The sequence below is a fragment of the Meriones unguiculatus genome, chromosome 18 (assembly GCF_030254825.1).
Source record: "Meriones unguiculatus strain TT.TT164.6M chromosome 18, Bangor_MerUng_6.1, whole genome shotgun sequence".
Lineage (NCBI taxonomy): Eukaryota > Metazoa > Chordata > Mammalia > Rodentia > Muridae > Meriones > Meriones unguiculatus.
In genome coordinates this window covers 22,396,773-22,410,277 of record NC_083365.1, presented here as the reverse complement: position 1 = coordinate 22,410,277, position 13,505 = coordinate 22,396,773, and the positions used below count along the sequence as shown (strand labels likewise).

At 50.2% G+C, this 13,505-nt stretch overlaps 1 protein-coding gene across 1 annotated transcript; it reads left to right on the top strand.

Moving 5' to 3' along the window:
* Positions 1–10,110: 10,110 nt before the first annotated feature.
* Chac1 (ChaC glutathione specific gamma-glutamylcyclotransferase 1) lies at positions 10,111–13,505 on the top strand. The gene is made up of 3 exons (XM_021640562.2): positions 10,111–11,039; positions 11,606–11,641; positions 12,368–13,505. The coding sequence occupies exons 1-3, from the start codon at positions 10,809–10,811 to the stop codon at positions 12,767–12,769; spliced, it is 669 nt and encodes a 222-aa protein (XP_021496237.1). The 5' UTR covers positions 10,111–10,808; the 3' UTR covers positions 12,770–13,505.

Genomic DNA, 13,505 nt, shown 5'->3' with positions numbered 1-13,505 from the left:
CACATCTTAAGATGGAACAAACTAATACAAACCAAAGTCATTAATATCGTGTATGCTGGAAAGGACCAGATCTAGTGTGTTCTTTCTTTAGGACCTAACCTTGCCAAGAACCTTGAGCCATGTTATTATCCATTAAAAAAAAAAAAAAATCAATGTCATCTTTGGTTTTTGATAGACGTTTGTCTCTTCCCCCAGTCCACCTTGTTTACTCAGGAGGCACAGGTCTCATTAATAAGACGACAAATGTCACCCATCTGAGCACTGAGAAAGTCTCAGGCTTTTGTTTGTTTGTTTGAGTTGTGTGTGTATAAGGGTGTTTTACCTCCATGTATGCCTGTGGACTGTGAATGGACCTGGTGCTTGCAGAGGCCGGAAGATGGTGTCATCCCCAGGGACAGAAGTTATAAATAGTTGTGAATAGTCATGTGGGTGCTGGGAATCAAAGGCCTGTCCTTTGAAAAAGAAGCCAGTGCTCTTTGTTTGTTTTGCTTTTCAAGACAGGGCTTCTCTGTGTAGCCTTGGCTGTCCTGGACCTGATTTGTAGACCAGGCTGGCCTCAAACTCACAGAGATCCACCTGCCTCTGCCTCTTCTGAGTGCTGGGATTAAAAGGCGTGCTCCACCACACTTTAAGTTAAGCCAGTGCTATTTTATTTTACTATTTTATTTTATTTTATTATCTGTTGTTTTTTTGAGACAGGGTTTCTCTGTGTAGTCTTGGCTGTCCTGGACTCACAATGTAGATCAGGCTATAAACCAGTGCTCTTAACCACGGAGCCATCTCTCTTGTCCAGCCCTCCAAATTTGTTTTTATGTATATATGATTTATTTAATTTTGTTTTATGTGCATTAGTGTGAGGGTGTCAGACCCCTTGGAACTGGAGTTACAGACAGCTGTGCTAGGAATAGAACCTGCGTCCTTTGGAGAACAGACAGTGCTCTTAACCACTGAACATCTCTCCAGCCCCCCAGCCCTCCAATTTGGAAGGACTACATCAACCAACAAGTTAAAGCTCTGTTGTTGAGTTTCGGTGGACTGGAGGCCCAAGAAGACTGTAGGACTTTGGAAAACAGTATGAATACTCAATTGGAACTTAAGTAGAGTAAAACAAGTAACCATAAAGAAACTCTTACAGATAGCCTCAACTGTCTGGATGGACCCTTTCCAAGAAGAGCTTGGGAAAGTAGTGGCTTGATCCCATTTAGAATATCATCTCATAGGAGACTACTTGTTTTAGGAAGAATCCCAAGTTAGAAAAGATTTCCAATGGAGGGAAGGTAGAACCTTAAAGGCCTGTGTGTCAGGGAAGACACTCTGCTCTATCCACCCCACCAGAAAATGGACAAGCATTAGGTAAAGACAGGAGCCACACAAGTGAAAAGAGCCTGTCCCTTTTAAGCTAACACCAGTGGCAGGGCCCTACCTGATTTTAAATGAATGTTTTGCTGAAAGATATCCCTGTCTGAATAATACAGAAGTATTCCAGAGACCCTGTGGGCCAAAATCTGAAGGTCTGCCTTGGGAAAGAATCATCTGCATAAGAGAGTTTGATGTCAGGTTGAACGCCTGTGAGGTGTTTAGCCCAGCAGATTCCTAGAGAAAAGCAGCAGGCTCGGTAGACAGAGTAGCCAGCCCAGAGCCCACTCACAACTTCAACCGTAAGCGTTAAACACAGAGAGAAACAGTGCAATGCTTTACACTCTCAAAGCTTTCCCCAGTGACATACTTCCTGTAGCAAAGCCACAACCCCTAACCCTCCCCAGGAACACCACCGCTGGGGACCAAGTCTTCAGGTGTGTGAGAGGACGGTGGACATTTATCATTCCAACCAACGCAAGGATTGTCTCTGAATCCCTGGGGGCGGGGGTGTCCAGGTAAGTTGGATAACCTGGGAGTTTGGGTCACCAAAGGCAAACAGGTATTGGGGATTGGATTATAGAGGGATGTAGAAAAGGTACCCATTAAGCCTCTGACAGTAAATCATTCAGAGTTCTTAGGGATGTGGACCAGGAGATTATATGGTTTCAGCTTCATTTGTAAAATGAGGTCCTAGACGTGTCTGCTTTCTCAGACAGGTGTGCTATAGGAGCTTTCACAGGGGACCACAAGCTCTGCTGTTTTAGATTGGGTCCGATATTTACAAGACATGTCATGCCTCAGATTTTCTTTCTTTAACATTATTATTATTATTATTATTATTATTATTGAGGCAGGATTTTACTACGTAGCTCTAACTGGCCTGAAACTTGCTATGTGGAACTTGTTAAGTGTTGAGGCCTGCTCCCTTTGGGTAGCGTAAGGATAGTAGTCATTTTTGTTTCAGGCCTAACAGCTACACCATCTCGGCTAGTTGCCGATGTGGGGAAAAGCTCTCTGTGTGAGGTCAGGTTGACCAAAAACTCTGTGTTCAGCAGACTCTGCGATCTTGCTGCTCCTAGAAACTCCCCAGTGATAAGCACAGCTTGCCCTAACTATAAACTCTACTGGGGACCAAGCAAATCAAAGGTCAGCTAGAAATGTTTTGTCTAGTTAGCAAAAATAACATAGTAGAGGTGACTACCCTTTTCCACTGTCCCATCCCCCCCCACCCCGACCCCTATGTGAGGTAATTGCAGTTTCTACCTTTATAAGCTAACTTTGAAAAAACACACACTGTCACAGTTTGGCTGCTGAATCCACTGTGTCCCTGACCAGCGTCAGTTACTGGGGTGATGCGTTCAATAAACCATCCGCATCTAACTGAGACTGGTGTCTGGGTGGTTTGTGTAGCTTCCTCTGGACTCTAACGTGTAGACCAGGATGGTCCTGAACTCACAGAGATCACCTGCCTCTGCCTCCCAAGTGCTGGGATTAAAAGTCACCACATCTGGCCTTCATTTTTGTTAAAATGATGTGTTCATGTATGTCTGTGTAGAGGTGAGAAACATGAGTTCAAATACCCACAGAGACCAGAGATGTTATATGGCTGGGAACGGCCTCCATGTTTGAATACTTGGTCCCTGTTGGTGGAACTGTTTTGGAAGGATTAGGAGGTGTGGCTTGCTAGGGTTGGCTCTGCGGTTTCAAAACAGTCTGGCTGCTTCCTACCTGTGCACCAAGATGGGAGCTCTCAGCTTTTCCTGTCACCATGCCCTTGCTCCACCATCGTGGACTCAAAACCTCTGAAATCATAAGGTCAATTAAACGCCTTCTTTCATAAGTTGCCTTGGTCATGATGTTTAGACCACAGCAGTAGGAAAACTAGTAGAATCGCCCTGGAGCTGGGTTTACAGGCAGTTGTGAGCCTCTCGGTGTGGTTTCTGGGAACCAAACTGCAAGAATAGTAAACACTGTTAACCCCCAAGCCATCTCTCCAGCCTTATCCTCCCGTGTATTGTTGTTGGGGAAAATAGGAATTTTAAATGGATTTTTAGTAGGGGAAGTTGTCTTCCCTTCCAGTTAGTCCCTGAAAGGCCCATACATGCAGATCGATTTCAGTCTCTATTGAAAAAAGGATGAGTCTTCATCCTGGGGCTGTAGAGACAGAGGTCTCCGGGTGATGCACGGTCGTTTGTCCCAAGAGGGACATAGGAGTTTCAGGCACTATTAGGAAGAGGAAACCTGTCCCAGTTTCCTTTCTCTTGCTGTGATGAAACAACCTGACACAAAGCAACCTAGGAGAGGCAGAGTTTGTTTTACCTACAATTCCGGGTTACAGCCCACTGTTTCGGGGAGGTCAAGGCAGGAACAGCTAGTCATATTACAGCGACAGTCAGGAGCAGAGAAAAGTGAATGCACCTACGCTGCCTGCTTTCCAGCTAGATCTGTCTAGCTTTCTACCATCAGGACCCTCTGCCTAGGGAATGGTACTATCAACACTGGTCTAGGTTTGCCTATATCAATTAACCATCGATACAATTCCCTAGCCAGATGCCTTTAATCCCAGCGCTTGGGAGGCAGAGGTAGGCAGATTTCTGTGATTTCAAGGCCAGCCTGGTCTACCTAAGTTCTATGATAGGCAAGAATAAGACCCTGTCTCAAAAAATAAAACAACAACAACAAAAACACCATCTAGACATTCTCACAAACAACCTGGCCAGGTGGTACAGGGCTGTAATCCCAGCACTCGGAGGCAGAGGCAGAGGCAGGTGGATCTCTGTGAGTTCTGTGAGTTCGAGGCCAGCCTGGTCTTCAAAGCAAGTCCAGGACAGCCAAGGCTACACAGAGAAACTCTGTCTCAAAAAGCAAACAAAACAAAAAGACAATTGCTCAAATGAGCTACTCTTCTCAGTTCTCAGGGGATTCTAAGCCTTGCAAGTTGACATTTAAAAACTAATATCACACCTTCCCAGTTACAACTGAGGAGATGAGTAAATAAAATAGAGTCAGGGACTTTCTGAGGCTTTCATCATGGTTGCAGGAGAAAAACAGGCAAGAAAGCAAGCAAACAAAACTAGTGCTGGAACCTCGTGGTGGTGGCACGCCTTTAATCCCAGCACTGAGGAGGCAGAGGCAGATGGATCTCTGAGTTCGAATCCAGTCTGGTTTACAGACTGAGTTCCAGGACAGCCAGGGCTACACAGAGAATCCTTGTCTCAAAACAAACAACCCCCATCCCACCAGTAAGACCCACCAAAACCAAACCAAACCAACACACACACACACACACACATACGCAAATAAATAAAAACAGGAGCTGGAGCTGTGGCTCAGAAGTTAAGAGCACCAGCTGCTCTTGGAGAGGACTTGAATTCAGGTTCATATAGAACCCAAAACCTGCATGGTTGCTCACAACCATATGTAACTCTAGTTCCAGGGGTTCCAATACCCTTTTCTGGCATGCTTGGGCACCAGGAACACACACGGTACAAGTAGATACAAGCAGGCCAAAACACTCATATTCATAAAATGAAAGTAAATAACTTTGTTTTGTTTTTGAGACAGGCCTGGACCTTCCTCTGTAGACCAGGTTGGCTCTGAACTCACAGTGATCCTCCTGCCTCTGTAAATCAATCTCTACAAAGCCAAGAAAAGTGCTGGGAATTGAGTTTAGTGGTAGAGTGTTTGCCTAGCATACGGAAGCCCTTCCGGACCAATCTGGCAAGAAAAGAGAATCAGAAGGCTAGAATTTGCCTCATTGACTCTTAAGTATTTAGCCTGATCACAGTACACTCAATTCTTCAGAACTGAGTCAACAGAGAGCTAGCCCCGTGACTCGGCCCAGGATACAAAGGAAAGTGGTAAGTCTTACACGAAAATAATTAGTCAACCACGCCATCAGACACTGGCTAAAGAGCTTCAGCCCTTGTTAAACCCACAAGGTGAATGCCATTCCTATTACTTCACAGTTAAGGAGACGGAGGGCCGGAGACAACATGGTTTTAGGCTGGCCCCATTGTAAGCGCTGGGGTGGACCTCAAATCTGAACTCAGAGCCCACGTCTGCTAGGCTGGGCACCCTCCTGGAATCAGCAGCTTTAAAAGGGAACTTCATCCTCAAGCATGATTAATTTATGCAATTCTCCATCTCCCCAAACATGCTTCCTCTGTCTCAGATAACCACGCTTGCTAACCGTGGTGGATCCAAGCGCCTGGAATGAGAAGTAAGAAGAAAACAGCTCACGAGGAAACGGGAAGTGACTACTTTCAGGGGAACAATAAGGAAAGGTTAATTTGGGAAAGATCCAAAAGAGGAAGCTACCAGGTGCACATCACATGCATCACGCATCACGTGTGATTCTGCAGAGTGGAAGGAAGGCTTGGGCCATCACCTCGCTGGGACCGGGGCCTCCCTCGGCCAGCATGACGTCAGCAGCCTCTCTTGGAGGTACCCTAGAAGGAAAGCTGACATGTGTTTGCTAAGCGAGTAGCTGATTGCCCCGAGAGAGAAATGTTGGCAAAGAGAAGGAAGGACTGGGAATGGCCAAAGGTGGCACTGGGAAGGCATTTAAGATCACCTTAGCTAACTCCTGTGGCTAAGAGTGCTGAACTCGTGTCAGGCGGTATGAGGCGGTAGCCTGGCCTTTTCAAGGTAAGAGCTGTCTTCCCTCCCGTCCTCCCTCCCTCCCTCCCTCCCTCCCTCCCTCCCTCCCTCCCTTCCTCCACGGTTCTCACTGCTTTGGGGGAGCATCTCTGCACGCCCTTATGCAGGACCTCCCTGGGACTTCAAAGATGAACTCATCACTTTGGTGGAAGGTGGAAGAAGTGATCGTCAGTAAGAAGGCTTGGAGCTGGGCCACTTGTGTTCAGACACTGGCGCTGTAAGTACAACCGTGCCACCGTGCCTCGTGTGCCTGATTTTCCAGTTTGCTCATCCGTCAAATTCTATCTGCCTTCCAACAGAGTGGAGAGGTGTATAATTATTTCTAATTTATTTTGAGACAAGGTCTTGCTGTGTAGCCCTGGCTGGCCCCGAATTCACTATATAGATGAGGCTGGCCTCGAAATTCCAGAGACTCGCCTGCATCTGCCTCCCAAGAGAAGTTTATAATTAGAATGGATGCAAACTGTCCGGCACACGGGAACATATCGGATAAATTATTGTTTCTGGCATGTAAACATGAGGTTCAGAGGATAAACAGATGTGACCTACAGGGTTGTAGGAACAGAGAGTATGTGTCTAACTGTCTGGACAAGACCAAGTTCCGGAAGCCGGGCATAGCGGGGCACGCCTGTAATCCCAGCCCTCGGGGAGGAAGAGGCGGGAGAATCTGTGAATTCAAGGCCAGCCTGGTCAGCCACACAGAGAAACCCTGTCTCGGAAAACAAAACAAAACAAAACAAAGCATAACCAACCAAACAAAAAAGAGTGGGTTCTGGATCTCTGGTTGGACAGGTCTGTATGAAGGTGTGTCCCCAAGGCGATTCAGACACGTATGTTCTCTACGTCCGAGCTGAGTTTCCTCCACACTGAGGACAGGCACACAGAATTGTCCCCAATGGACTCACAGATTTAAAGGGCTGCATCAACTTCATGTCACCCTCTGAGCATTCTCTGAGCATTTGTGCCTGTGTGTGTGTCCGTTCATTTCTGTCATGTATATTGGCCAAGATTTACTTGAACATTTAGCTATCTTTGGATAGTTGGGCATTTCTTCTTTTGGTGTTTACTTGTCTTCACTCATCAGAAAAGCATTAAGATGTGAAAGTAACTTTTCTTACTATTTATTTATCTTTCTATTTTTTTAAAAAATTGTTTATTTATTTATTATTTGTTACAATTTATTCACTTTGTGTCCCCGCTTCTTCCCTCCTTCTTCTCCCCTATGACCCTCCCCTTTTTTCTTATTTAAGTTACATTTCAGGGTGGCATCCCAGTACTTGGGAGGCAGAGGCAAGCAGATCTTGTCAAGTTTGATGTCAGTCTGGTCTACATAGGGAGTTCCAGGCCAGCCAGAGCCACAGTATAGTGAGACTCTGCCTCAACAAAAACAAAACAAATAACAAAACAAAACTTTGGGGGTTGCAGGTGTAGCCCAGCTGCTAGCATGCTTGCTCAGCATGCACAAAACCCTGGGTTTCAGCTCACAATTGCACAAATCGGAGTTGCTGATGCATGCCTGCAATTTAGCATCAAGACCTAGAAACAGGATGAGGAGGAGTTCAAGGCCATCTTCAGTGACATAGCTCAACAGACAAACACAAACAAAAATGACCTTTCAGGACAGGTGAGATGGGTAGGTGCCTAAAGGGCTTGCCCCAACGCCCCATGGCCTGACCTGGATCTCTGGGACCCCCAGAGGTTGCCCTGTGGCCTTCACACACGCTTGTATCCGTATACCTGCTCACGTGTGATACGAAATAACATTTCATCGAATGCTACCATTTCCCAATGCAACACACAGACCTCGACATCAGTATTTCATGTTTTTCCATCCCTATTCAGGCAGTCTTTGTTGCAAAAGGGTCTCACTCTGTAGCCCAGGCTTGCTACTCACCTTGAAACCAAGTCTAGCCTCAAATTTGTAGCAAGCCTCCCGCTCCAGCTTCCACAGTGCTGGGGTCCAGTCACGGCCACCACACCCTGCTATTGTTGTTTTTAATAGTTTTACTATTGCTCATGTGACTGCCCATACCCTGTGTTGTTTTTTGTTTACTGTGCAGCCATCGGCCCTTTTACTAGAATATCTTCATGATAGATACTGATTTTAAATGGAGTAAAAATAGCCTGGTTGTTTTGAGACAGGGTCTCACTATACAGCCCAGGCTGACCTTGAACTAAGGATCCTCCTGCCTCTGCTTTCCGTGTACTGGGCTGACAGCTGCAGCCAATCATCCTTGGCAAAAAAAAAGCCTTCTTTGGAAAAACCTTTATCTTTCCTTTGCAAAACCCCAACCAGAATAAATATTTTTAAAAAGGTCCAGATTTTCTGCCACGCTGTCTCCAGGCGGTATAAGGGCCCAGAGGTGGTCATTCCGAGCACTTTAATGAGCTTTTCCAGATTCCTCCAAGCAAATGAGCCTACAAAGATGGCTTCTTTCCACGGGGCTGAGAATGGAACCCAGAGCTTCAGGCATTCGAGGCAAACACTCAACCGCTCAGCTTCGCCTCAGACTTTTTCAAGCTGAAAAAGTTATATTAGGCTGTTTTGCAACCTGTTTTTCATACATCATAGTGCTTCAATGCAGTAAGTTCGGCCATACAGAATTGTGTCTGAGAGCATCATCACAGATTTAGTCGGGGTGTCAACTTTGTTACCGTACCTGGCTGGGTACTTGTCTTTTCACACTTCTCTGTCATGTGGATTGATGCTTACTTGGGTGTTTAGCTATTTTTAGGCATTTAAGGATTTCTTCCCTTGCTTTGGCTGTCACAAGTAACACATTAACTTTTCAGGCACGTGGCCTTTTCTTCCCTATATGTTGAAGAATTTCCTGGAGTGGAAAGAGCTTACAGGGTTCTTTCCTACTGACTCAGATATTTTCAGCAGTGTGTCAGTTTCTCATCTGCCGCCAAGATGAGGGACGATTCTTAAAGGCTATTTTCTGCAAGAAATGGCAGCAAGGGGATGACTAAGAAGGACGAACAGAGAGGACAGGAAAGAAAGGGGAGAATAAAGGCGGACAGTGGTGGCAAAGAGGAAAATGACCAGACGCCACCATTTTACTAAACAGCTTCCCAGTCAGAAAAGCAAGGTATGATCCTCCCGGGAAACGCACACGTGGGGCAGGCAGATGCCAAAGGTACAGAGTACCTGTGAGGACCTGTGTTCTATTCCTAGCACTGCAAAAGCAAAAGCCGTTTCCTCCAACTTTGAAGATTGTTTGCACTCTGTTCATTTATTCCTTAGAGACGGGGTCTTGCTTTGTGGCCCGTGCTGGCCTGACTCTCCAGGTCCTCAGCCTCTCCCCGGCTGGGATTCATAGTTTCTCTTTGAGTTACAGGCATGAATATAGTGAATCCCAGGTCATGCCAGCTAGAGGAGGGGGGAGGAATTGGAGAGAGAGACTTTGGGGATGAATCTAGCCTGTTCATATCATTTTGGGGGGGTTCAAATAATTAGATTCACTGACAGTTTCCACTGCCAGCGAGTTCACTCCAGTTCCTCCAGGCGCTCTTAGTTTCCCTTTTCCAGTGGGAGCTACAGCAAGGGTAGGGAGTCAGACTCTACCTCTGCTCCAGCCTGCAGCTTGGAGTAGACAGTGGCTCCACGAGGTGGGAGGAACTGACCAAGGAGACGGCTCGTGCCACGGCTGCCCTCCTGAGTGCCAGAGTCCTAGACCCACTGCCCGGCAAGAGGCGACGGGAAAAGGCTGCAGCTGCCCTCAGCCCTCGGCGCTGTCTTTAATCAACATCCCCCAGAGACCTCGGCGCCTACCTAGATTAACCACTGCTGCAAGGCCTCAAGCCCGGAACAGTGAAACCTTGGGATAAAACCGATCTGGCATTCTTCTCTTTATGACCTTGCACGCAGGGGCGCTGCGAGGGCATCTCTCAAAGTGACTGCTCTGCCCAAGGCTGTTCAGTTTTGGCTTTTCTTCCAACCGGCCTCAACTCAGGGGGGTCCCACCTCCGGCCCCGGGTGTAATCACGTGAGGCAGGCCTGCAAGCTTGCACGCCACGCAGCCTGACTCAAACCACAGCCTTTGCGAAAACCCTGACCGCCCCGTGACTCAGTTTCTCCAGTTTCTCACGTGGGCAACAGCATGAGGCACCAGAGTGGAATGCGGAGGGGCCCCCGGACAGCTTCCCCGCGGTGCGTGCTCGCAGGCGAGGCAAGAGTTTGTGCTGCCTGGAGCATTCTTTCTGGCCGTGCCCCACACCCCCTGCCCGCACTGGCCACCGCTTTGGGTGACAATGATTCTGTCACGTGCCCCGGCCGGACTGTGAGAGAGACACCGCCCAGGCCATTGAGAGGGCCTTCCGGGGAGTCGGCGGGTGCCCGTGAGGGTTCCAGGCCCGCTCCCAGTGCCCGCAGCCTGACGCAATCCGTGGCGCCCTTGCTGCATGCCGGTGCTGGGGAAACCTTCCCCGCCGTTGCATCACTCCAGCCAGGTCCGCCACGGAGGAGGAGACGGACCAATCAGCGCGCGCGTTGGGCCGGGGGTGGGCGGCTCCGGTACCCACTTGGAGGGCGGCGCGGTTAACCGAGAAACGAAATCCAAGCGTGATTGGCTCAAGCGAGACTTTCCCCGCCCCAATCACCGGGACCCCTGGTGGCCGCTGGAGGGCCCTCCCGGCCGGAGGGTTTAAAGAGCGCGTCCCGGGGAACCGCTCAGCTGGAGCGACCGATCGGTGCCAGGCCAGGTGTACGCGCCCGTCGGTCCTTCCGCGCCAGTGCCGGAGACCAACCCCGGAGGCCACCCGGGCCCGTCCCTGCGCCCGGCACCATGAAGCAGGAGTCCGCAGCCCCGAGCACCCCGCCTCCCTCCCTGTCCCCTGCACCCTCCGCGCAGCCCTCCTGGGGGGGTGACGACCCCCAGGCCCTGTGGATTTTCGGCTACGGCTCTCTCGTGTGGAAGCCGGACTTCGCCTACAGCGACAGCCGCGTGGGCTTCGTCCGCGGCTATAGCCGCCGCTTCTGGCAGGGAGACACCTTCCACAGGGGCAGTGACAAGATGGTGAGCATCCCGCTGTGCCCGGGGGAGTGAGGTGGGGGTTGGCAGGAGAAGGGGCGTCCGCGTCCTGGAATGGCACGGAAGGACTCGGGGCTGACTGAGAGAGCTAGGGAGCCTGGTGCGTGGGTTAAATGCGTGTGCCCGGGGGGCGGCTCGGCGTTTGCACCTGTAGGTTCTTGTCTTGATTTCCAGCCTGGGCCGTCGCTGTTTGTTTCTTCATCATCTGCCCATGGCTCCCCCCGTCCAGATGACTGGATCCCTTGGATGAACGGCCCACCCTGGGGCTTGGGTGGCACTCTTGGCTGTTGGCAGAGATGATTGTTTTCTTCTCCTCCTCTTCCTCCTCCGGCTGCTTGCTAGGTGGCCTCAAACTTACGGCCAAATATCCTTCTTGTGAGCGCTGACAGGATTCAAGCTCGGTCCTGTGTGGGTGTGTGCGCGCGGGTGTTTTGCTGGAGATTGGACCTGAGGCCTGTGCGTAAAAGGCAAGACAGGGTACATTCACAGCCTTTTCAGAAGTGCTAATATCTAATTTTTTTTTTTTCCCAAAATCTTGCTTCCCTCTCTAGCCTGGCCGAGTGGTGACCCTCCTTGAAGATGGTGAGGTAAGTGTGCAGTCAAGAAGGGAATCCTGGGATCCCGGATGTCAGGGTGCAGAGGGCCAGAGCTCGTGGGTGGACTGGGAAGCGTAGCCTAGCTCAGGCTTGGAGAATCACCTGCCGGCCTGAGCCAGGTGTGGTGGCGCAGGCCTTTAATCCCAGCGCTCGGGAGGGAGGCAGAGGCAGGTGGATCTCTGAGTTCCAGACCAGCCTGATCTACAGAGTGAGTCCAGGACAGCCAGGGCTATTATGCAGAGAAAACAAAAAAATCAATCAAACAAACAGAAAATTGATGGAGGAATGGCTCAGCAGTTAGAACCACTTTCCGCTTTGCCAAAGGGCCTGGGTTTGGTTCCCAGCACCCACACAGTGGCTCATAATCTGTAACTATAGTTCCGGGGGTCCAGTTCTTCTGGCCTCCAGGGTCAACAGGTCGTGACAGGCACACGCGTGGCCTACAAACATACGTGCAGACAAAATGCCCATACATGTGCGCGTGCGCTGGACCGCTATGTTTATGTCTGTCCCCGGGATTGAATTTAGTTTGTCAGGTCATCGGGTGTGGTAGCAAGTACCTCTGCCCCTTGGAGCCATCTCCCCCCTGCCCCCACCTCCTTTACAGAGCACAGTTGTGGGGTGTGTTTAGGGTGACCTTCTAAGATGACGGGGGTGGGGCGGGGTGGGGGCCGGCAGGAACGCTGTGACTGACTGGAGATGTCTGTTTTCTCCTAGGGCTGCACTTGGGGTGTGGCATATCAGGTTCGAGGGGAGCAGGTGAGCGAGGCCCTGAAGTACCTGAACGTGAGGGAAGCCGTGCTTGGCGGCTACGACACTAAGGAAGTCACCTTTTATCCTCAAGACAGCCCTGACCAACCCCTCACAGCACTGGCCTACGTGGCCACCCCACAGAACCCCGGTTACCTGGGCCCTGCTCCAGAAGATGTCATTGCCACCCAGATCCTTGCCTGCCGAGGCTTCTCTGGCCACAACCTGGAGTACTTGCTGCGTTTGGCAGACTTCATGCAACTCTGTGGGCCTCAGGCACAGGACGAGCACTTGGAAGCCATTGTGGACGCCGTAGGAACCATGCTGCCCTGCCCTTACCTCACCGAGCAGGCTCTGGCACTCATCTGAGGAGCCAAGGCCCTGCAGGGAGCGTCCCCGTGGACACGGATGAACGTCAATGCGGAGTTCTTGAGACAGACTTGATGGAGCTTGGGAGACTTGGGAAGGCATGGTGGGTGGCTGGGAACTTTGTGTCTTAGGCCGCTGCCTGTCTGCTGGTCTCCGACCCTTTCTTGGCGGACCCTGACTTAACTACTTGAAACTTTATTTATTGCACCATGTTGGTGTGGTGGGCAGGGCAGGCGGGGGACCTGCCCTGGATGTGGGCCCTGCTGTGCGGTGGCTCTGCCCTAGTCCTCTGGTACCTAACCAGAACTCCCCCCACCCCCCATTGCTGCTGCTAATTTCCACACCGCCCAGGCCCCCACATCCCTAGGGAGCCTGCAAGAGCCTTGATCCTCTGTCTACCCAGACTAACCAACCCCAGCCCTGGAAACGTCACCTGCCCGTGTTCTCGGCCTGCTGGACAAGGGACAGAGAAGGAGAGACAGCTCTTCAAAAGGACCAACGTCCAGCATCCGTCTTCATCTGCCGGGCCCCAGGGCAGAGCTGGATCCTACGCAGAGAGACACAGCTGCTAAGACTGGGCTCCTTTCCCCTTTTGTTTCATTTCCCTGTCTGTCTGTCTGCTTGTCTGTCTGGATCACTCCTGTAGACCTGTTGGTCTATTCCCCAGAAACATCACTACAGGTCCCTTCTCAGTCTGTTCCACACTGTGATCTATAAACGATCTTTAATTACCTTT